This window comes from Gorilla gorilla, chromosome 13, assembly GCF_029281585.2.
Source record: "Gorilla gorilla gorilla isolate KB3781 chromosome 13, NHGRI_mGorGor1-v2.1_pri, whole genome shotgun sequence".
NCBI lineage: Eukaryota > Metazoa > Chordata > Mammalia > Primates > Hominidae > Gorilla > Gorilla gorilla.
Window position 1 is genome coordinate 127,222,134 of NC_073237.2, and position 24,538 is coordinate 127,246,671.

The following is a 24,538-nucleotide window of genomic DNA, read 5'->3' on the forward strand; positions in this document are numbered from 1 at the left end:
TAGAAACCTGGTCTTTATCTGTCTTACAAGCCCTCAAATTTAGCTAATAGCGTTGTTCATTGAATACCTTAAAATTGTATTTAAAGACAGGCCATGAATAGAATTAGGCATTGCTTTTTGAAGCCAAAATACCATGAGGGTGGGGAGGGTCATGTTCATTTACCCAGATCAGCAATAAAAATACTAATGGCTAACAAGGCTTTCTGGGGAAATTGCCTGTCATTGCGTAGCCCAGTGCCTCTGGTGTCAGCTGACCCCAGAGTCCATGAAGACATGTTAAAAGAAGAGGAAATGTGAATGCTTTCAAACCAGCCATGGCTGGCAGCAGAAGGGGAGGCCTTTCAGTCTGTTGCAAATGGCCTGTGACAATAAAAATGCCTTTGTGGGTATTAGCAGGCTGACTGTGGACAGTCTGGATCTGCGGCCACTGCAGGGATTCCTGGAACCTTTTGGGAAGGTGTCCGGCAAGCTCACTGTGGTGTCTGTTAGGAATCTGGAGCAAATCCTATTTCTTTTGAAAGCACAGAGAACTGTGTTTTGACGTTATACCTTTAGGATTTTGGCCATGGTTTATATTTCAGTCAAAACAAATCATTGTGTTCCCTAGGCTTTTATATAGGTTTTCCTGGTCAGGTTGCATTTGTTTTTCAACTTGACTATCTGTCATTATTGCTGTTCTCATTACAGGTTAACAGACTATTAAACTGCACTTTTCAGTACCTTGTTGCTACAGACAGACAAGTGCAGGGTGTTCCACATCTGAGTTCACCCAGCAGTGCTGTGTTGTTGCGTTGCACTGAGCAGGCACAGAAGGCTCTGAGATATGAGAGACTTGGTCTCTACCCCAAAGGAGTTTACATTGTTGTGGTGGCAGAAGAGAAGGCGTGGTATAAGAGAAGACGCGGTTGTTCTGTAGTGAGCATCCCAGTGTCGGGTGCCACAGTTGGCATCCATGCAGAAATTCTCTGCATGCAGGATTCATTGAGCCCTCCCGACAGCCCAACTAGGTTGATGCCATGCGGTTGTTGCCCTGTTGTGCAGTTGAGAAACTGAGGCTCAGAAACAAATGTCTTCAAGACATGCTGGTGCTGAGGTTTGAACAAGGCCTGTCCACCCAGAGCCCATGCTTTTTGTACTGCTGGGGACATGTGAACAGATTGCTTACTGGGTGATAGATGCAGGGTGGTGATAGAGACAGACGCCAGGTACCCAAATGGGTTAAAGGAGAAGCATCCTGTTGTGGGCGAGGTGATGGGGAGGAGGAAGGACCGGTTAGAGAAGGTTTATGGGAGATGGGGAGGCCAGGAAGAGCAGAAGAGGCTGGGGAAGGAACTCTAGGGAGAGTAAATGGCACTTGTCACAGTGCAGTCAGGAGAGGCAAGCAACAGGAGGCCTGGGGGATCTGAAAGGAGTTTGGGGAGGCTGGAATGGAAAGCAGGAGTAGAGGGCCAGATGCTCCCAGACTCAACCCTGAAGGGCCTGGCATGCCTGCTTCAGGAGCTCAGACTTTTACTATAGTGGTGGAAGGAATAACAACCCCAGCCATTTTTTGAGGGCCTGTGCATGCCTAGGCCCTCAAAAACATGTCCCATGTTAGCTGCAAACTGCCAGCTACCCTGCAAAGCACATCATGATCCCAGCATTGCCCCCGATGACACTGCCAGTAAGTGGTAGCTGACCACTGGGAGACAGGGCCACCTCCCAAGCCCATGCTCTCTTCTGCCTCTCAGCTGGCAGCCATCTCTAGGGGATTTGAAGCAAGAAAGTGACCTGGTCAGGTCTGCATTTGAGAAAGATGGCCCTGATAGTAGGGAGTGGAGGTGGAATAGCCAAAGGGGGACCCAGCCAAGGGTGTGGTGGAGCATGGGAAGGACAGAAGTGATGAGAGATTGAGGAGGAAAAGTGCCAAGATGCAGGGTGGGAACTGACAGAGGATGACTTCCAGCCTCGGTCCTGATATGGGCGTCAATGGCAGGTGTTCAGAATGGCCTTGAAGATAGTGGCATCTCTATTTATGAGTGTCTTTGTACTCCATTTCCAGTAATTGGAGACTTTTTCACCATAGATTCTTAGAAGGTGACACAATTTTTTTTTCTTTTTTGGTTGAGGGAGGGGGACAGGGACTGTGTATCTTCAGAAAGGTTAATATTTGAGGCCAAGGCAGGCAGATCACTTGAGGTCAGGAGTTCAAGACCAGCCTGGCCAACATGGTGAAACCCCGTCTTTACTAAAGATATAAAAATTAGCTGGGCATGGTGGTAGGCGCCTGTAATCCTAGCTACTCAGGAGGTTGAGGCAGGAGACTAGCTTGAACCCGGGAGGCAGAGGTTGAAGTGAGCCAAGATGGCGCCACCGCACTCCAGCCTGAATGACAAGAGTGAAACTCAGTTTCCCCACCAAAAAAAAAAAAAAAAAAAAAAGAAATACCTAGTGTCTACCAGAGACAGCCACAGGCACTGTACTACTACTGTGGTTTGTTACCTATGTTCTTAAAAAAATTAAATGCTACATTTTAGTAAGAGGTTAGTGAAATAAAGTTTTAATTTTTCCCATCAGAGGACATGGAGCCCTTGAATTCTATCCCAGACTCCCAGGGTCTTCCAGGTTAACAAGTCCTGCACTAAGGAATTGGCTCAGTAAACCCTCAGCATTCTCACAGGAAGAGCCTAAAAAGGAGGCTGGGATAAGTTAGTGAGAAGTCCAAATTATGCAATTTTCTTTTAAAATAAATGCAGTTTTATTACTTTCCACTTGTAGCCATTATAGGCAGTAGATTAAATGAGTTTCTAGAGAAACCTCCTTTAAAAATAAAGTTATTTAATTAGTCCAAGGTTTAAATATTTCCCCTGGAATCTTTTACATGACAATGTCTTAGCCAGACAATTTTTAAGAAACAAAATTCTCCATCCTAACTCCTATCCCCATCAACAGTCCAAATCTTAACCTTTTTTTTTTTTTTTTTTTAGACAGAGTCGAGCTCTGTCGCCCAGGCTGGAGTGTGGTGATGCAATCTTGGCTCACTGCAACCTCCACCTCCCGGGTTCAAGCGAATCCCCTGCCTCAGCCTCCCGAGTATCTGGGACTGCAGATGTGCACCACCACGCCCAGCTAATTTTTGTATTTTTAGTAGAGACGTGGTTTAGTAGAGACGACCTCCCAAAGTGCTGGGATTACAGGAGTGAGCCACCACACCTGGCCAGAAACCAGGTGTTTCATATCAGGTAACAGTTGTGATTATTATTCACACCACTTCTTTGAAATGACATAGTTGCCACTGGATCTTGTTATTTAATGTGCGAATAAAGAGACAGTTATTTAATGCATTAATAAGAGCTATATTACAAGTTTTTAAAAGTATTTTGAGGACTGTTTCAAAAAGTCTTTTGAGGACTGTTTTCCTTTGCAATCCTCTGTAAATGCACCATTGCATTCCAACCTGGGCAACAAGAGCAAGACTATCTGAAAAAAAAAAAATTCATCCACAGAACAGCGCTGGCCTTCCGTTAGACTTTTGCTGTTGAGTCTGTAAGTTTTCAGGAGCTGTGTTTCTCCAAGGAGCAGGGCTACTGCTGGTTCTTTACATCTTTCCCCCACTGCCCTGCCCCTCCCTGCACCCTAGCAGCTGACACAGTGTTTTGGGGTTTGAAGATAACACAAAGGCTGTGTTCAGTTAAACGTATGTCTCTGTGTGTGTGTATGTGTGTGTGTGTGTGTGTGTGTGTGTGTGCACGCGCGCTTGTGTGTGTGTTTTAATAATTTTAACTTCTCTGGGTGAAGGTGTAAATTACAAAATAAAGGACCACGTAGAAATAGATAAAATGACTTTCATCAAGCTCAAAATGTGGGAAATAATACTTTTCCTCTAAGCTCATATTTTGAAAAGTTGTGTGAGACTGTTATAAAATAACTTGAGAATAGTCTGAGCATGATCTCATCCGCTGGAACGGAGTATGAAATAAAACACGAAGCCTCTTTTTAGAAGGATCTGTTTTATAGATTTTTAAATTACAGAGATTCCTTGAACTGGAGGATAATAGTGAAGGACCCACAAAGGAAATATGAATAAAGCAGCACAAGTTTAAATAATTGAATGTGAGCAAAATTAAAGGGAACGTTTGTCACGTCTGACATGCTCCATCCTCCTGTCCCCCACACACTGAACCGTCTCCAAGAACCTTCCGGAGAGCCCTCAGTGTGAACAGTAATGAATGCTCCATAGCTGGCCGCCTTGCACTCTAGTGGGAACTATGATGTTGGGCACAAGTGCCAGCAGGAAGGTGGGAAGCTTCCCAGGGATGTTTTTCCTGGAGGTCAAGTCCCCCCTTGGGCTGTGAAGTAGCCGGTACTGGGGTTCATGGGCATTTCCCTTCCCTGACTGTTCGCCAGCGTCTGGCGCAGCACCAGCAGCCCCTGGAAGTCTAGGCCAGATATGCCATGTCCGAGAATCTTTTGTAAACATTTTTCATCAGTGACTCACAGCTTTGAGAAAGGATTATTTTTATATAAAATGATCTTTCAATTTTACTTTAAAGACCCAAACCATTTTCTTAGAATACTGTCTAAACAAGTTAATCATGCACAGATCCAGTGAATTTTGTGGCCTGGTTCTTATAAAATTTCCAAATAATTTTATACTGTCATAGACAGAGCCAAAGCTTTTTAGAGGTTTGAGGCATTTTTTAGATGTATCACTGTTCTCAGTGCTCAACTAGCTAATTAGTGATTTTTTCTGAGTTTAGTTGGTGAGTGGAAACCTTTTTTGTTAACATTATGACAAAATAACAATATGGTTTTGAGTGGAGTGAGAGGTACTTTTGAAGATCCAGATCTTAGATCCAGATCTTAAATCTATTTAAAGTATGACTCAGAAAGGAGGCTGCAGAAAATGTTCACTAAAAAAATTAAGAATAATAGCAGATGCTAAAATTTATTTCCCAAGACAATAGCCAAAAAGATCTGCTGGAAGAACAGAAGAAGGAACTAGTTGGGGCATCTTTGTTTTGAATGAAGCCTTCAGCCTTCTTTAGGGGAATCTTACTTCCTGACAGAGGGACCGGTGGAAAGTTTGTGTCTTAATCAAGAAAGATTTAAGTACATTCTGCAACTTTGGCCTTGTAAGCTGTGATCATTTTTAAGGTTGACGAGCATAGTTCACTATGAAATGAAGCAAGTAACTTGGCATTTATACATTGTGAGTCAATTTTGACATCAGCCTGGATTGGGAATTGACTGGAAGGTTTTGGTGTTGGACTGTGGCTACACTTCAGTGTCTCGGTCCAGAGGCATGCATGAGCAATACTTCCCTTTGGGCTTTAGCCATTAATTTGTGGAATAGAGCAAGAACTGGAGAGGAAAGTCGAGAGACTGCCTTGGATCGCCTGACGTCCTGTTGAATCAAAAAGCAGTAGGAGGCCCTTTCCTTCCTAACAAAGGCCTCATCCTCTTGCATAACATTCCCAGCATCTGTCGACATGTTCGGGACCATCCCACTTTAACCCACACTTCAAGTGGTTGGCCACCTCTGGGCGGGGATCTGCATTCTGCTTATTCCAGGTGTTTTCCAGGCCACTTCCCCGATTATGTAACTTTGATCAAATCCAGATGCGGCAGAATGTTTGATAGAAGAGGTCAAATGGCATTTGAGAAGAAAAGCATTTCTGTATTCATGACTTTGGTTTAATTTCCTGTGTGGGCCTGGTCTGCCAAAGTTGTATGCTCATGGCCACGAGGTTGACGCACCAGAGGGAGGCACTCAAGTGCCTTTTCAGGACAGCCTGAAGGAAGCCTCCCTCCCCAGCATGCTTTTTCATGTTAAATTATCAATTATGTAAGTTTAGGGCCAGGCGCGGTGGCTCCTGCCTGTAATCCCAGTACTTTGGGAGGCTGAGGTGAGTAGATGACTTGAGACCAGGAGTTCAAGACCAGCCTGGCCAACATGGCAAAACCCCGTCTCTACTGAAAATGAAAAAAAAAAAAAAGCTTAGCCAGGCGCAGCAGCTCATGTCTGTAATCCCAGCTACTCAGGAGGCTGAGGCAGGAGAATCACGTGAACCTGGGAGCTGGAGGTTGCAGTGAGCCTAGATCACACCACTGCACTTCAGCCTGGGCGATGGAGTGAGACTCCAACTCAAAAAAAAAAAAAAAGAAAATTTTAGTTGGCTTCTATTAAAGCTTTTATATGTTTGTCGTTGTTTTCTAGTAATAAAAACAATCCACATTTATTGTGAGAAATATACCATAATATAGAGAAGTATAAAGAAAATGTAAGGCCAGGCACGGTGGCTCACGCCTATAATCCCAGCACTTTGGGAGGTTGAGGCAGGCTTATCACCTGAGGTCAGGAGTTCGAAACCAGCCTGGCCAACATGGTGAAACCCCATCTCTACTAAAAATACAAAAAAAGTAGCCGAGTGTGGTGGCGGGCACCTGTAATCCCAGCTACTCAGGAGGCTGAGGCAGGAGAATTGCTTGAACCTGGAAGGTGAAGGTTGCAGTGAGCAGAGATCACGCCCTTGCATTCCAGCCTGAGTGTCAAGAACAAGACTCCATCTCGAGAAAAAAAAAAAGAAAAGTAAATTTAAAGCACTTAAAATCCCACCACCCTGAGTTAACTACTGTTCACAGTTTGGTGAAATTCCTCCTCATCTTCTTTCAATTTTTTCATAATTGGGACCATGCCTATATACTGGAATGTAATATAAACACTTAATATATTATTGTGAGTATATTCTCAAACTTACATATTTTTTCCAAAAATATTTTGAGTGGCTTTTAAAATATATCCTATTTTATGCATGCAGCATAAACTAACTTATCCTGTGTTGATAAGATATTTTGTACTTGCCCTTTTCTGTTATTTAAAATTAGTGTATAGAAATCATTGTGTTGATCACTTAGGATAAATTCCTAGAGGTAAATCAGATATTAAATTCTTTATAGACTTCTGGTTCATATTCCAGTTGCCCTCAATTTATACACCTACTACTAGCATTGTATGAGAGTGCCCGTTTCTCTGAAATCTTACCCACACTGGCTGTCAGCGTCAAAAAGATGTATCTGCAGATTTGGCAAGGAATTTGCATTTCTTTGATTATTATCAAGCGTTCACACACTTTCCATGTTTAATGGTATTTTTTTTTTTTTTTTTTTTTGAGACGATGTCTCACTCTGTTGCCCAGGCAGAGTGCAGTGCTGTGACCTTGGCTCACTGCAACCTCCGCCTCCCAGGTTCAGGTGATTCTCCTGCCTCAACTCCTTAGCAGCTTGGATTACAGGCATGCGCCACCATGCCCGGCTAATTTGTGTATTTTTAGTAGAGACGGGGTTTCACCATATTGGCCAGGTTAGTCTCAAACTCCTGACCTCAAGTGATTGCCGGCCTTGGCCTCCCGAAGTGGTGGGATTACAGGTGTGAGCCACCGCACCTGGTCTTTAATGATAATGTAAATTTTTTGTGAGTTGTTTATTCATGGCTTTGCCCCATTTTTTCCGTAGTGGAGGGATTTTTCTTTTTCTTGTTGGTATGTAAAGTCCTTGTGTGTCAAGAATGCTCTGCCTGACAGTTTTTCTAATATAATGACAGTGGAAACTCGTAACTGGCTTCCACTTGACTGACTTGCTAAATTGACCAGCACTCTTCACTTCCTTATAAAACATCCCTCCATAGTCCCTGTGCCCCATGGCACACGGGATGCGGTAGCCACACTACCACTGTCTGCTGCTGCATATGTTCCTGTCCACAAGAGCCAGTTGTGTTTGTTTCCAAGCCTGGTTCTTTCAGATATAGCTGTTGTTGTAATTACTTGGTTGATATGAAACCAATGAAATGCAAGAGTGAAAAGAGAATTGTTTCTAGGAAAATTAAGATGAATGCTTTAGAAAGACTCAATAAAGGAAGATAACTTTAACAAATTACTACAGAATTAGGTGTAAGACAACTGTAAATGATTGGAATGAATTACAGAAATCTAGAAAGCTTTGACAGTGGGAATGCATAGTGAATGGCTCTAAGTTCTCCCTCCATCTGTAGGAATTTGAAGCTGGAAGTGAGATGATACATTCATTATAGGGAGGACTTACAGAAGAAAACATCAAGCTCTAATCACATGTCCACATTTCATTTTGTTTATTTATTTTTTGAAATGGAGTCTCACTCTGTTGCCCAGGCTGGAGTGCAGTGGCATGATCTCAGCTTACTACAACCTCTGCCTCCTGTGTTCAAGCGATTCTCGTGCCTCAGCATCCTGAGTAGTTGGGGCTACAGGTGTGCACCACCACGCCCAACTAATTTTTATATTTTTAGTAGAGACGGGGTTTCGCTATGTTGGCCAGCATGGTCTTAAACTCCTGACCTCAGGTGATCTGCCTGCCTCGGCCTCCCAAAGTGCTGGATAACAGGCATGAGCCACCGCACCCAGCCCCACATACCTACATTTCAAAGGACAGTCTTTGGCCCTACAGTCAAGACTACCAAACCAATGTACACTAAAGGGGGGTGGGGATCACGTTGTTGTTGTTGTTGTTGTTTGTTTGTTTTTGTTTGTTTGTTTGTTTTGAGAGAGTCTCGCTCTGTCACCCAGGCTGGAGTATAGTGGCGCGATCTCGGCTCCCTGCAAGCTCCGCCTCCCGGGTTCACGCCATTCTCCTGCCTCAGCCTCCCGAGTAGCTGGGACTACAGGTGCACGCCACCATGCCCAGCTAATTTTTTTGTATTTTTAGTAGAGATGGGGCTTCACCGTGTTAGTCAGGATGGTCTCGATCTCCTGACCTCGGGGATCACATATTTTAATAAAATTGATAATCCCTAATAGTGATGGCGCTAGGTGTACTTTTAGAGCCAATGTAAATAGTCGAGAAAGGGGGCCAAACATATGACTAAGCTTCTTCTACACTCTAGGAGATGTCAGTATTGCAAGATCCTGTTCCTTGAAATTATCTTTGCCCCCCGCCATTCAGAAAAATTACCAAATATTGTAATAATGTAATTTAGGACTTACCCTTTCAGAGAAACAGTTCCTGAAGGTTGACTTCAGTTAGTAGTACAGAAGTGAGACTTGAAGCCCTTCATGGTTTATGTTCTGTTGGTTTATCCCAAAGAGATGTTTCAGAGCACATTCATTTCTGAAAGTCCTCGGTCATGTTTCTGGAAGTTTGATCAGGTGGGTTCTTTTTTTTTTTTTTTTTAAAGATAATTTTTTTTTTTAAGAGAATTCAGAATCAGGCCCACCCCTGAGATGGTATTATTACCCAGGAAAGAATGCGTGAGGATCCTCTAAATCCATAGAGAAGGAAAACTAAAACAATTTTGTTACCATTTGTTTGGCTCAAGCGTCTGGTAGATCCTTCAGTTCTTTTCAAATTAGAATTTTCCTCTCTCTTTTTCTTTTTTTTTTCTTTCTTTCTTTCTTTTTTTTTTTTTTTTGAGATGGAGTCTTACTCCATTTCCCAGGCTGGAGTGCAGTGGCGCAATCTCGGCTCACTGCAGCCTCACCTCCCGGGTTCAAGCAATTCTCCGGCCTCAGTCTCCTGAGTAGCTGGGATTACAGGTACCCGCCACTAATTTTTGTATTTTTGCCTGGCTAATTTTTGTGTTTTTAGTAGAGATGGGGTTTCGCCATGTTGGCCAGGCTGGTCTCGAACTCCTGACCTCAGGTGATCTGCCCACCTCAGCCTCCCGAAATGCTGGGATTACAGGGGTGAGCCACCGTGCCGGGCCTCTCTTTTTAAGATAATAAAAATTACTAAACATCATAATGACATGATTTGGGATTTACTCTTTCAGAGAAACAGTTCCTGAAGGTTTACTTCAGTTAGTGATTTTTATTTTTATTATTTATTTATTTTTTGAGATGGAGTCTCACTCTGTCTGCCAGGCTAGAGTGCAGAGACGAGATCTCAGCTCACTGCAACCTCCGCCTCCCGGACTCAAGCGATTCTCCTACCTCAGCCTCCTGAGTAGCTGGGACTAGTAGCTGGAACTACAGGCGCCCGCCACCATGCCCGGCTAGTTTTTTCTATTTTAGTAGTGACAGGGTTTCACCATGTTGCCCAGGTTGGTTTTGAACTCCTGAGCTCAGGCTCAGGCAATCTGGCTGCCTCAGCCTCCCAATGTTCTAGGGTTACAGGCGTGAGCCACTGTGCCTGGCCCAGTTAGCGATTTTTAAATCGTAGTTCCTTAAATGAGTATTTTGGATTTCACTCCACGGTGTTCTTCAACTGTAAGATCTACTTGAGGTGATTTGATTTGCTGGTTTGCAAGAACTCGTCTACACATCGTCTTTATCACAAAGAAATTCTGGAGCGCTTGAGCCCTGTTCAAAAAAAAAAGACAAGAAGAAACTTCAGGAACAAATAACCTATTTGACCCTGTAATGAATAATATTCACACATTTTCTAATTTAAGAGCTGTTGATTGATTTCCAACTTTTAGAATCTGTTTCAGACAAAACATGGAAGTTTAGTAACAGTTTTTTCTATTCTGTAATAATAATTGCCACAAGGTAAAAAAAAAAAATTTTACAGAAGAACATATTTGAGGGTGGTCGTGGGGGCAAGAAAGCTGGAAGGACGGGTGGGATGTTAATAGCCTTGTCTTGTGAAGTAAGTCCTCAGAGACGCTGTCCTAGTTGGAAGAACAAGCAGTGAAGGTGTGTGTCTGTTACGGAGAATAGGACTCCAGTGATCTAGCTGGTACTTAGAGAGGTGGGGGTGATCACCAAAAAAAACAGCTCTGCCTCTGGGAGCGGAGAGGACTGGGATAGAAAGTATTTGTCTTTTATTTTAAGCCCTTCTGTACAATTTGACTTTTCTTTTTTTTTTGAGATGGAGTCTCGCTCTGTCACCCAGGCTGGAGTACGGTGGCACGATCTTGGCTTACTGCAACCTCCGCCTCCCGGGTTCAAGCAATTCTTCTGCCTCAGCCTCCCAAGTAGCTGGGACTGCAGGCACCTGCCACCATGCCCGGCTGATTTTTGTATTTGTAGTAAAGACAGGATTTCACTGTGTTGGTCAGGTTGGTCTTGAACTCCTAACTTCATGATCCACCCCCGGCCTTTTTTTTTGACACGGAGTTTCTCGTTACTCAGGCTGGAGTGCAGTGGCGCAATCTCTGCTCACTGAAACCTCCACCTCCTGGGTTCAAGCGATTCTCCTGCCTCAGCCTCCTGAGTAGCTGGGACTACAGGCGTGCGTCACCATGCCCGGCTAATTTTTGTATGTCTAATGGAGACAGGGTTTCACCATGTTGGTCAAGTTGGTCTCAAACTCCTGAACTCAGGTGATCCAACCACCTTGGCCTCCCAAAGTGCTGGGATTACGGGCGTGAGCCACCATGCCCGGCTAAAGCAAGAAATTTTCACTGCATATTTTAAGCAAAGGCAAATGCATATGTGGATAGACTGTTTTAATTTGACTAAAGTCATATTGAATCAATGAATTTTAGAAGCTCAAACTATTGGGGAACAATAATTACCACCTTGGAGTGAAAATACTTAATTTCCACAAGATTTAGTAAAGGAAGAGTTTTTTAAAAACCACCTTAATAATAATAGTATGTATAGATGTTAAGAAATGAAATAGAAATTTGTAATGTTGGAAACACAAATATTTTTGCTTCTGAGAATAAAACTAATTTTTTCTCCCAATTTTCTCTTCCTTTTTCTTTTTTCTGTTCCCCCCTCTCTCTTCCAGAAGCCCTTCAGCGGCCAGTAGCATCTGACTTTGAGCCTCAGGGTCTGAGTGAAGCCGCTCGTTGGAACTCCAAGGAAAACCTTCTCGCTGGACCCAGTGAAAATGACCCCAACCTTTTCGTTGCACTGTATGATTTTGTGGCCAGTGGAGATAACACTCTAAGCATAACTAAAGGTAAAAGGGTTGTGGGCAGCTAGTGGTGGTTGCAGGAGACAGAAATCTGGGAATTGCGGTTTGACCTGCCACCCTTTGCTCGTTAAAGGAGCAGCTTTGAAATCTGGACTGCAGGGATATCCAAAACAACAACTGCATGTTTCTAAGGGAGTCGACTCTCCTTAGAGGAGTTCTTGTACAATAGCCCTGGGCAAAAACAGAACTTGCCCTATTTTTTATACTGAAAAGGACAGCTGGACAAAATACTGAACGCAATTTTTCCCCTAAGAAAAAGCATTATTTCCCTGAAATGTCTTATATTAGGAACAGAGCACTTGAATAAACATAATTGATTTATAAAAACTGAGGCTATACACTTACCTATCTGTTCAGTACAAACAGGAAGCTTCAAATAGAAACGTGTATTCTCATACACTTATAAATGCATATCTTTATGTGGACTTGTTAAAATGAAATTGGTATTTAGGAATTTGGAGATTTTTAGTAGTTACACAAGAATCAATGAAAAAGAACGAAGCTGGTTTCCAAAGCTGATATGTCTGATTTGGTTCCTTTCTTCTCAGGTGAAAAGCTCCGGGTCTTAGGCTATAATCACAATGGGGAATGGTGTGAAGCCCAAACCAAAAATGGCCAAGGCTGGGTCCCAAGCAACTACATCACGCCAGTCAACAGTCTGGAGAAACACTCCTGGTACCATGGGCCTGTGTCCCGCAATGCCGCTGAGTATCTGCTGAGCAGCGGGATCAACGGCAGCTTCTTGGTGCGTGAGAGTGAGAGCAGTCCTGGCCAGAGGTCCATCTCGCTGAGATACGAAGGGAGGGTGTACCATTACAGGATCAACACTGCTTCTGATGGCAAGGTAGGGGACCCTTGGCAGGGGGGGCTGATGGGCCCAGGGCAGGGGAACCAGAGGTCCTGCTGTCGGATTGATAAATTATTGCAAGAAAGCTCAACCAAGAAGATGTTTAAAGAATCTTTCAGGTGGGAGTCATTCCATTAGCCTTATGAAGACCCTTTATTGAGGATCCGTTCTGTGATATTACAAGTTCCTGGGACTGGTATGATTCTCTTACTGTCTTGCTAGAGTTTTGTTGTTAGCAAGTTACTTAAAATAGGAGGAATATCTGTTGGGTTTTGGACACATTTTTTACAATAAGATTCTTCCTTTAAAAAAAATTTTATAATGATAGAAATCATCCCCAATGAGAAAAATTCAAATAATAGATAAGCTTTCTTAGAGCGAAAGACCACTTTGCTATCCCCTCCCCCACAGACGCCTGGCACGTGGGCTTCTTCCTGCGGATGAACACATTCATGGAGAGGTGTGTGGACATATGTGCATACAGGCATGCATTTTTCAGTGAAAACTGGGATCAAACCCACAGCTTACCAAACCCAAAGTGTGGTGTTGTAAGGGAGGTGGCCTATATGATTTTGTGGTCTTCATATAAATAATCCTTAAGAGTCCATAAAGAGAAGGGAGGAGTTAACATTGACTGAGGTATTGCTATAATACCTGCATCTTTGCATTAAAGAAAGGGAGGCATAAAGAGATCTTGCCCGATGTCAACCTAGTGAGTCACTGATGGAATAGGCTTGGATCCCACAGTTTATTCTACTGCACCAGGCTGTAGTTGAGGTACAGTGTTGATAGGTGGTCCCAATGGTGTATGTTTGTTTGTTTGTTTTTGAGATGGAGTCTTGCCCTGTCACCCAGGCTGGAGTACAGTGGTGCGATCTTGGCTCACTGCAACTTCTGCTTCCCGTGCTCAAGTGATCCCCCCACCTTAGCCTTCCGAGTAGTTGGGACCACAGGCGCACACCACCATGCCCAGCTGTTTTTTGTTTGTTTCTTTCTTTCTTTTTTGTTTGTTTTGAGATGGCGTTTTCGCTCTCATTGCCCAAGCTGGAGTGCAATGGTGCGTTCTCGGCTTACTGCAGCCTCCACCTCCCGGGTTCAAGCATTTCTCCTGCCTCAGCCTCCCAGGTAGCTGGGATTACAGGCATGCACCACCACGCCCAGCTAATTTTGTATTTTTAGTAGAGACAGGGTTTCACCATGTTGGTCAGGCTGGTCTCGAACTCCTGACCTCAGGTGATCCACCTGCCTCAGCATCCCAAAGTGCTGGGATTACAGGTGTGAGCCACCACGCCTGGCCGTTTTTGTATTTCCAGTAGAGACAGGGTCTCACCATGTTGCCCAGGCTAGTCTCAAACTATTGAGCTCAAGCAATCTGCCCTCCTCGGCCTCCCAAAATGCTGGGATTACAGGCATGAGCCACTGTGCCCAGCCTATATTTTTTTTAATAGTATGTAATGCATGCATATGGTTAAAAAAAATCAAAAGAACAAAATGAATTACAGTAAAAAGTAATCGTCTCCTAATTCACTTTTCCTGCCCGGAGCCAAGCACTGGTACTAGTTCCTTCTAGAGTTACCTGGACATAGATGGATGGTATATAGATGTTTATATGGATGTTTATATTCAAAAAGGCACGCAAATGATACATGCACGCGAATGCATCATGCTTCTCCCATGTGATAATAGACCTTTGAGATTGTTTTATGGCAACAGGTTTAGAGCTGCCTCATTCTTACCAGTGACTGTGTACCGTGGATGGACTGTCACTTATTTCAGTAGTCCCCTGGTGGTTGACTTTTAGGTTGTTTCCAATCTTTAGTTATTGTAAATAATGCTGATATGAGGTGGCTTTCAAACCTTTTCAAAAATCTGGGTCTGCTGTAAGAAAAACTCATTTTACATCACCACCCAGCCCTCACAATATAACAAAAGTTTCATGAAGTCTTACCTACCCTTACTGTATGTAACGCACTCTGATAGTTTGTATTTCATTCTGTTCTATTTCATTTTTTAAAAATTCTGGTTGTAATCCACTAAATTTATTTCATAGACTGACTAGTGGCCCATGGCCTGGTTTGAAAATGCGTTGCACGTGCTTCTTTATGTGGGTGTAAGTGTGTGCAGATAAGTTGCCAGAACTGACTGAAGGTTATGTGCGTCGCCAGGTCACCCTCTATAGAAATTGTACAAATTTGTTCTCCCACAAACAATCCATGAAAGGGCTTGTTTCCCCTTAACCCACACCAACAGTTTATTATTAGACATGTAAAAACACCTTTGTCACTCTGACTGGTAAAGAATGGCATCTCATTATGTTGAATATGCATGTGGCATATTTTGGGTCATCTTTATGCCATTTAGTAAATTCATCTTTTTCCTACATGTTAGAAATATACCAAGTGTATATGTGTATCTAGGCCTGTTGACCTCTCTGTTCTCTTCCATTGGTCTGTCTATCCGTATGCCAGTACCAAACTTGTAATTGCTATAGCTTCCTACCATGTTGTGGTATCTGATGGGCTAGTCCCCACTTACCTTTTTAACTTTTTTTTTTTTTTTTTTGGCTGTCTTCACACATTCACTTGTACCATATGAACATACATATACTTCCTTTTTAATGTTCTTATTTTTCTTCACATCCCAAAGTCTTCTGGCTGAAGTCCTATTGCCCATATCTGATGCTTTCCACCACTGCAGAATTCTTTAGTACCAACACTGCAGTGTGCGTGACGGACAACAGAGCCTGTAATCCCTGTGTGACTAGACGTGGGCCTGTCAGCTTGCTTTTTGGGTTATTGTTCTTATCCCAGAGGTGGAGCTGCGTTCTTCCATTCTGAGGGATGTACTTCAGGGCATTGGGCCCTTTGAAAGAGCCTTCAGACCACAAGGGTACCTTTCTAGTGAATCAGAACACCAGGGTGCACCGCCCATGGGGGGTGATTTTCTGGAGCAGACAGCTTGCTTCCCATCTGTGCTATTTATCCAAGGCAAGTCATGCTGCACCGAGATAGTCACTTGAGGTTTGCACCGAACAGGATAATGATTTCTTTTCCCTAGAGCTGTTTAATCAGCAACCTTGGAACAGATGCAGGCAGGCATGATCTAGTGTGACAGCTCATTAGCTAGGGGTTGGTCTAAAATACTGTTCAAATGGGCAAGGAAAGGCCTGCGTATGGGATACGTGATTTACAGAATTTGAGATTCATCCAAAGAGGGAGAATCTGCCTAAGATGCCTCTGTCTAAAAGCTAGTGTGTGCCAGGTGGGTTTGTTTCATTCCAGGTAGAGCACAGGGAGCTCATGTGACCAGGCAGTGTCCACCATTGGGCGACACATCACACTTCCCTTGGCATCTTGCCTCCTCCCTCCCCGCCTGGCACAGACTCTCCCATCAGCCGTTGGGGCACCTGGGGACTTCTGAGCCCACAGCGTCATCCAGCAGACCGTCTGCGGAGGTTCCTTCCTGTGAGGGCCGCACTCCAGGGGGTGTGTTGGGTGGGATCGTATCGCTGGAATGAGTGAAACGTCGTTAGAGGGAGCTCCCACAGCTATGCGTGTGACCATGTGGCTCGCCGCTGAAAAATGCTGCTCACATAGCAAAACTTTGATGCAATCCTTTTTGGATTTCTAAGGGGAAATTTTAAGACTGATAGGAGGAATAGGCTGGGGTTGAATAAGTTTGGTTCTTATTTTTAAATTAGCGCATCTTTAGAAAACAACTGAATTTAGAAGATTCTTCTGTAAGGCCCCAAAGGATTCTTTTCTGCCTCCCCGCTCTTGGCTCTTATTTGTGTCTGTCCTCGTGTTCTGAGCTTTTCAGCAGCCCTTGTGGGTCATCAGCCGAGGACCACCAGCTCGGGGCCCAGAGCTGGGGACTGGGAGTTATGAGCTGGACTCTTGAAGGGGCCAATACTAAACCGAGCCATTGCCATTTCCTAGGAGCCTTGACAGGCTCAAACATCTCTGGGTACCCGGGGATTTGACTGTCATTGTTCTGATCCTTTCCCAAAGTTGTAACCCTCTGTTGACATAGCGGAATTGAAGATTGATTTTTCTTCACCACCTTCTGCCTAAAGTTCTTAGTTCTGAATGTGTCCACACCTCATTGACTTCTATGAGATGCCCCTGTCACGTTGCTCGATTCCTTCTAGTCCTTAATAGAGTCTTTTCTTTTCTTGAAAGAAATTTGCCCAGTTGACATTTATTTTCATCGTCTGCTGAAGTGACAGATCCAAGGCCCTAAGCTTCAGCAGAGTTGCAGGAAGGGACCATTTACATAGCCTCTTAGATGTTTAAGGTTTACCCGCCCTGACAGTGGCTCAGCAGGCGTAGGCCTCCTGGTGAAAAGCTGAGCACATGGCTAACCTGCTCTGGTGGACGGGCTTTGGACCGTTCTTATGTACTGCGAGGCTTGCCTTCCTGCTGGTGTGTGAGCAGCTCTCGGGGGAACTTGCTTCCTGGCTGAGCAACCTGTAAACAGTATGTCTGAGGTGGGACTCCCGGGCCCAAAGCAGCCAAAGGTTGCACAAGTCTAAGCTCCGTTAGGCCTGTCAGTGTGGCTGTCAAAAGAAATGCTGTTTCTTTTCTTTCTTTCTTTCTTTTTTTTTTTTTGAGACAGAGTCTCACTCTGTCACCCAGGCTGGAGTACAGTACAGTGGCACAATCTCGGCTCATTGCAACCTGCGCCTCCCGGGTTCGAGCGATTCTCCTGCATCAGCCTCTCAAGTAGCTGAGACTACAGGTGCCCACCAGCATGCCCGGCTAATTTTTGTATTTTTAGTAGAGATGGGGTTTCACCATGTTGGCCAGGCTGGTTTCGAACGCCTGACCTCGTGATCTGCCCTCCTCGGCCTCCCAAAGTGCTGGGATTACAGGCGTGAGCCACTGCTCCTGGCAAAATGCTGTTTCTAAGAGTTTCTTTGACAAGTCCCATCCTTCAGGTTCATGCATGATTAGGGAGAGGCAGCAGCCCTGACTGAGCACCTGAGTGTTCATGGAACCAGGTGCATAGCGTAATGACATGCCATTCATGACACTACTTTCTTCCCTGAACATGCCATGAATTCCTGATGATTACACAGTTCCCCATCAAATGCTGTTCAAAACCTGGAACTAATCAGAAGGAAGCACCAGCCTTGACTGTTAGTGGGACACGGGGAAGATGGCTGTGAACCGAATATGCAGTGCCTTTGGGGGAGAATGGTTTTAATATTTAGTAAGTGTCAGTATGTAAGTTTTATGTTGAAAAATGAACTAAGTCACAACAAGGTCTATAAATTTAATTATTGAAAAGGATAAAGTTGGGCCATTCAGTGAAACCTCCTGTAACTGAAGTCTCTAACACAGTAGCCAATGGGGGAATCAAATGAGCCCAAGAAGAAATTCTGCATAAACTAGGACTTAGGGGAGCCCTTAGCATTCCACGTTGGAGTGAAGGAACCCGATCCACCAGCTGGGGAACGCTCCTTTGAGGCCCGTGTGCTTCCTGCTCCGACGGGAGAGAGGGATAATGAGACTTGCTCCCAGGTGCCCTGCCCTGGAGCCCAGCAGGCCACACGGGCTCTTTGACTCTGTACTGTGCCAGTGATTTCCAAGATGGGAGTGGTGCTCTGATTGCAGGAATGTCTTCTTGGAATGGCTTTTCTCGCTTCTCTAGAGTCCTTGGTAGGGAGCACATCATTAGCTGAGCTAACCTGAGAACGGGTTGGAGCACTTGCCACCGGCAGTGAAGTAATCGGACAGCTAACAGACTTTTCCAGAGGGTGGGGGATTGGGAGCTGACCCCAGGTCCCGCTCCGTTTTCTTTGTGTGCAGCACTTGTGTTGGTGACCAGCACTGAAGAGAGTGCATGGACGTCACCGTGTGGTTATGAAGCTAACGGCAGCCCTCAGAGGTGCCGACTTCCGCTCCCCGACACATTCCTGTGTGTACGTTCGTGGGTCTGAGCGTGACTCATGGTGTGTGTCCCTAGAGCAGTTCACTCAGAGGCTTCTCTTCCGTGCTCTCAAGAATAAAAGCAGGGCCGCCACATCCTGATAAGTCTTGCCATTCAGCGGCCCTGTCTTGCAGAGGGATAAGCCAGTGTCCCCAGGCCACAGTCCTTACACCTTGAGCAAGTTCCCCAGAGCGAAGCAATCTTTCTAGATAAGTTTTGCGTTTCTCAGAATTTTATTTTAGTGATATTGTTACCAAAAGATTGTAACCCCAAAATGTGTGCCTTTGGCTTGCCTGTTTTAGGAATTCACTTGTGTTATCTCCCCAAGCACAACAAAAGAAAGAGAAACCTTCCTGTTGACGAATCCTTTTTACCTTCTTGAGAGTTGTCAATGGGACTAACTTGTATATTTCTTTGCTACCTTCTTTTAAAAACATTTTTCTTATTTACTATTACAGACATATAGTAATGGTGCCTGACATAACCCACAGCCAAAGGCCTTGGCCTTGCTGTGTGTATTTCAGGCTTTTTCTTCCGTTTTCTTTTTTTTTTAAGTAATAAGATATTACAGTTATAGCTGAAGCCTGATCCTGTTCCCTTTTCTCCGTCTCGTCCCAAGCATCACCGCTGTCCCAAATCTGCTCCTTCTTCCCACATCTTTGCAGTTTGGGCAAGTCTTCTGAATGCCTAGTCATGATTTTAAGTCTTCTTTCCACCTTCAGTGATGGTTGGCTGCCGTGAGCAAGCCAGTAGATTCAGTTATGTGCCTGGAGTCCAGATGTTTTATGTGGATTTTTCATGTGGAATTGTTTTTGGTAAGGAAGTATTCCCTTGCCACACCAATGAAAAGAGAAGAAAACAGGTAGCTGGCACCCGCTGCATTGTTGCTTTCTGCCAGCCTGCTCCTTCTCCTTCCTCTCCAGCTCTGTTGTGTCCAGATGCAAACTCTACATGCAGGGTTTGACCCTAGGTCCTCACCTGCTGTAGCTCTCACACGGGGACCAAATGCTCTTGTGTCGTAAATCCTTCCTTTTGCTTCCTCGTGTTGGATGTGTTTAGTGGTTTTCATCTTCTGATCACTATTTCATTCTAGGTTTATCCCTTTTAAATTATAAATTAAATGAATTCTTCGCTTTTCCTACCAGCAACTACCCACCAAGTTCTACCGTGTGTTAATTTAATCAACAGTTATTTATTGAGTACCTATTACATGTTGATTTCCTGTTCTCAACATTGGAATGAAAAACTTAGGGTTCTGCTTTCATGAAGCTTGCATGCTCTTAGGTGGAGACAGACAGTAATTAAGCAGAACAGGAAATTATGAGCTAGTAGTGGGTCCATTGCTGAGAAGTAAGACAGGTGGTAGGATGACCCGTGCCGTGTGATGACTTTAGATTGGGTGGTTGGGGAAGACTTCACGGACCTTAAAACTGGCCTTGGAACAGGAAGCGAGAACTGGGCACGGAAGATGAGGGAGTGGGAGATTTCAGGCAGAGGGAGCAGCAGCAGGTGCAGAGGCCCTGAGGCCTTTTATTGTGTCTTTTTGCTTGAGCGAGTAACGTAGAGCGTACGTAGAGAAAGACAGCGGAAGTCGTCTTCTAAACACTCCGTCCTGTGTGGAGAGCTGCTTGTGTGAGATTGTGCTGTGCAGTGGATTAAGGCTCAGCCAGACTGGCTCACGTGAGCTCTTTGAGCTTGCCTGTCTCTGTGGGCTGAAGGCTGTTCCCTGTTTCCTTCAGCTCTACGTCTCCTCCGAGAGCCGCTTCAACACCCTGGCCGAGTTGGTTCATCATCATTCAACGGTGGCCGACGGGCTCATCACCACGCTCCATTATCCAGCCCCAAAGCGCAACAAGCCCACTGTCTACGGTGTGTCCCCCAACTACGACAAGTGGGAGATGGAACGCACGGACATCACCATGAAGCACAAGCTGGGCGGGGGCCAGTACGGGGAGGTGTACGAGGGCGTGTGGAAGAAATACAGCCTGACGGTGGCCGTGAAGACCTTGAAGGTAGGCTGGGACTGCCGGGGGCGCCCAGGGTACGTGGGGCAAGGCGTCTGCTGGCATTAGGCGATGCATCTGCCCGGAAGTCTTCCTGCCTGCTGTCCAAGGGCTTCATGGGCGCCACGGAATTGACTTTTCCGTCTTACATCATCCTTGTGTCTTTGTAGGAGTGGAATCATTCTCATAGTCCGAGTGTGTTTCCACATATGGTGAGAGCTGACAAGCATGGAGGGGTTTTGGTGTAAAAAGATTAGTCATTTGGAGAGGTTTTCTCATTTTATGGCAAGGTTCTTTTAAAGCCGTGGATTTCCATGCTGTTCGTGCGGCATGGAGATCACTTCCTACCGAGAGTTAAGGAGGAAAAAAAGATCTCTGAGTTTTGAAAGAAGATTTAACCAAAATGCATTTGACTCTTCTGTGGATTTTTGTTGGCTGATTTGGAAGGCAGGTGCCCTGGGCATCCCCAGTGGGTTCCAATTCTGCAGCTGCCCAGACTCCTGCAGGCAGAGGTGGAAGTGTCCCCGCTAGAAAGGCATCCAGGAAACTCGCTTTTGACCAACTCAGATACAGTCTGGTCTTTCTTGTTAACTGGGACTTTACCCTCTCCACTAATGAATAGTCTTTGTAGTTTCCAGGCAGGTTTTTTTCTTCTTTTGAAGTTCTTTGAAACCCTTAGGACGCCAAGGGAAGGAAGTTTTCATTTTCAGGCCTTTGCATTCTTCAAAATGTGATCCAGGCTTTTCCCTGTGGCGAGGGTGTCCCCTAGTGTTGACTTACATTATTTCCACTTGTTTTAAATGAACTTTGATTACCTTGACCTGTGCACAGAAATCAAGAGAGGCAGCCCCTTTTTAGAGCTGTTAGAAAAGAACTGAAACATCCACCTCTGGGAAAAATAGAGTTTAGTTTGTGCATGTGTCTCAGAAGTCAGGTGCACACATTGAGACTGGTGCAGCCACATGCCTGCCTTTTAGGGACTCTTTGACTGACCTGATGCCTTCACCCAAAGGCATAGTGAAATGGGAAGTATGACTTCTGACTGGTACAAAGTGGCTGCTTTAGAGAAAAGATCACATTCTTTAGTCCTAGAAACCAAAGGTGGCTTCCTGATGGTCTTATTCAGCACGTGCCTGTCTTTGAGGCAGGACTGGCACTGGGGTGGGGGCATGGTTTGGGGTTACCTTAAGGACCCTGGATATTTCTCAGATAGGACTTTTTCTTTTCTTTTTTTGAGACGGAGTCTTACTCTGTTGCCTAGGCTGGAGTGCAGTGGCATGATCTCAGCTCACTGCAACCTCCGCCTCCCCAAACTGGCGATTCTCCTTCCTCAGCCTCACGAGTAGCTGGGATTACAGGCACCCGCCACCACACCCAGCTAATTTTTGTATTTTTAGTAGAGATGGGGTTTCGCTATGTTGGCCTGGCTGGTCTCGAACTCCTGACCTCAAGTGATCTGCCTACCTCAGCCTCCCAGAGTGCTGGGATTATAGGCATGAGCCACCACACCCGGCCCTGGACTTTTTCTTAATTGAATAAATATTTATCAAGTTCTTCACTTCTATTTGACGGTTCCTGGGCTCAACACTGGATTAGAAAATGAATGGGACAGAGTTCTTCATCTGAGACATGGGGTGGTCCAGGTAGTAGGAGGAAGAAGGATTGCAGCGCAGCAGTCCTCGGGACACCACCAGGCGGTGAATGAAGGAGGGACGGAGGAGTTGTGCAGGTGCCCCAGCTCCTTGGGTTGCACAGGGTTGAAGACCAGACCCAAGAAATGGGGCCTTGACCAGCTCAGCAAACTGAGAATGGCCTAGATTTCAGCACACTTTTACCAGGATTTGTAAAATGAAGGAAGATTCCAAGCGCAAAATACACTAGATTTCAACCAGTAAAAGCTTGTCTGAAAACTTCCAAGATCAGGTTGTACAACTTGACATTTGAGGAAACGCTACTTCAGTAGATGGTGCTGTGGCATTGTTTTCTGAACAACTGAAGGAGGAGACTCCAGAGGAGGGTACCTGCTGGAGACCTGTGTGGTTTGTGGGGTGGGTTTCTTATATCACTGAATCTAAAGTGGGTGCCTTTCAGAATGTGCTTTACTAATAATGTGTTACTCTGCTTTTAATTATACTTCTAATAATTTTTCCCAAGAGCCTAATTAACTTACGATCTCACAGTTGGTAAAGAATTACAGGATGTCATTGCGTGGATTTCTATGGGCAGTCACCCGGAGTGGTATCTAATTAGGGAAAAGGCAGTATGTCCCTTTCTGGAAGTGTGTTAACTGAAAATACGGTACTAAGCAACTGCTAAATAAATTAGCCCTCTGTCCTCCTGGCCGTGCGCAGAAACATCCCTGCAGTGTGTTGCCTATTTGTCAAATAAGATTAGTGTAAATATTGGGCATTTACCTTTGCTATAGAAGCTGAAATTGCCAGGCACGGTGGCTTACGCCTGTAATCCCAGCACTTTGGAAGGCCAAGGCTAGTGGATTGCTTGAGCCCAGGAGCTAAAGACCAGCCTGGGCAACATGGCAAAACTCTGCCTCTACAAAAAATACCAAAAAAATTAGCCAGGCGTGGTGGTGCATGTGTATTCCTAGCTACTTGGGAGGCTGACATGGGAGGATTACCTGAGCCCGGGAGGTTGAGGCTGCAGTGAGCCGTAATCGTGCCACTGCACTCCTACCTGGGCAGCAGAGTGAGACCCTGTCTCCAAAAAAAAAAAAAAAAAAAGCTGAAATCCTTGAGTGGATTCTAAATCATGGCAGTGGCTAACATTCAGCTTCATCGTGCCCTTGCTGTGTGCCTGGCAGAGACCTCAGTGCTTACTACATGTCGCATCTCATTGAATCCTCACAACCTTAAGATCCTTCCAGGTTGAGCATCCCGGACCCTAAAATCCCAAATCCTAAATGCTCCCAAATCCAAAACTTTTTGAGCACCGGCATGCAGCTCAGAGGAAATGCATACTGGAACATTTCAGATTTTGGATTTTCAGATTTGGAGTGCTCATCTGGTAATATAGTGTGGATATTCCCAAATCTGCAAAGATCTGAGCTCTGAAACACTTGTAGCCCGAAGCCTTTCAGTTAAGGGACATTCACCCTGTATCAACATTTTAATGCTGAGAAAATGGAAGAGAGAGAGGTTAAGTGACTGACCTGGCATCACACAGCCAGGAGTGGCAGCATCAGGATTTGAACTGGGGCACTCAGCTCCAAAGCTCAGCTCTTCTTTTTTTAAATTGAACCCAGATTCTTATTTCTCAAATACCATAAAATATTTACATAAGCCACAGTTATGCCTTTTAAAAAAAAATCACCTTTTCCCCCACTCTCCCATTTACTTCCTTTGCAGGTTGTGTCTACGATCTACCTTCCTCTTCAAAACCCTTGAAAAATCCTTGCAGCCTTGCCCAAGCGTCCTTCCCTCAGCCGATTTTTGGGCCTCAGTTTCCTCCCATCCAGCCTGTTTCCTATCGCTGGCTTCTCGAAGGGCAGAGCCAGAGTCCTCCTTTGCCAGCAGGGGGAGCAAGGGCCTACTTTTAACCACAACTCCATAGTGAACAAGTCAAGCAGCCTTGTGTCATATACCTTCCAGGCAGAAGGAAGACAGAAGAGAACAGGAAAAAAGCAGGACACTAGGCTGACCCCTGCAGATGGAGAGCTGGAATTACAGCAAAGGCTCATTGATTGGGAACTGCACCCTTGAATTTTGATAGTATTGGGCAGGACATAGTCTTGCTATCTGTGTTAAAGGGAGGACATGCTTAAGAAAACCAACAGTCAAGTACAAGAAGCTCTAATTTTTTTGAGGTGGGGGAACGGGGTCTCACTGTGTTGCCCAGCTGGCCTCAAACTCCTGGCTCAAGC

The 24,538-nt window shown here is 45.0% G+C and overlaps 1 protein-coding gene across 3 annotated transcripts in view; it reads left to right on the forward strand.

The window, feature by feature from the left end:
• Positions 1-24,538, forward strand: part of ABL1 (ABL proto-oncogene 1, non-receptor tyrosine kinase) — a 175,002-nt gene that overhangs the window by 129,827 nt on the left and 20,637 nt on the right. For 2 of the 3 annotated variants that reach the window (XM_019033606.4, XM_004048750.5), the window contains exons 2-4: positions 11,689-11,862; positions 12,426-12,721; positions 20,398-20,670. In XM_019033606.4, coding sequence (XP_018889151.3) covers positions 11,689-11,862; positions 12,426-12,721; positions 20,398-20,670 — 743 coding nt within the window. Of the gene's footprint in view, positions 1-9,188; positions 11,012-11,688; positions 11,863-12,425; positions 12,722-20,397; positions 20,671-24,538 lie in introns of those variants that run through there. The other variant, XM_063696804.1, reaches the window with a different exon arrangement.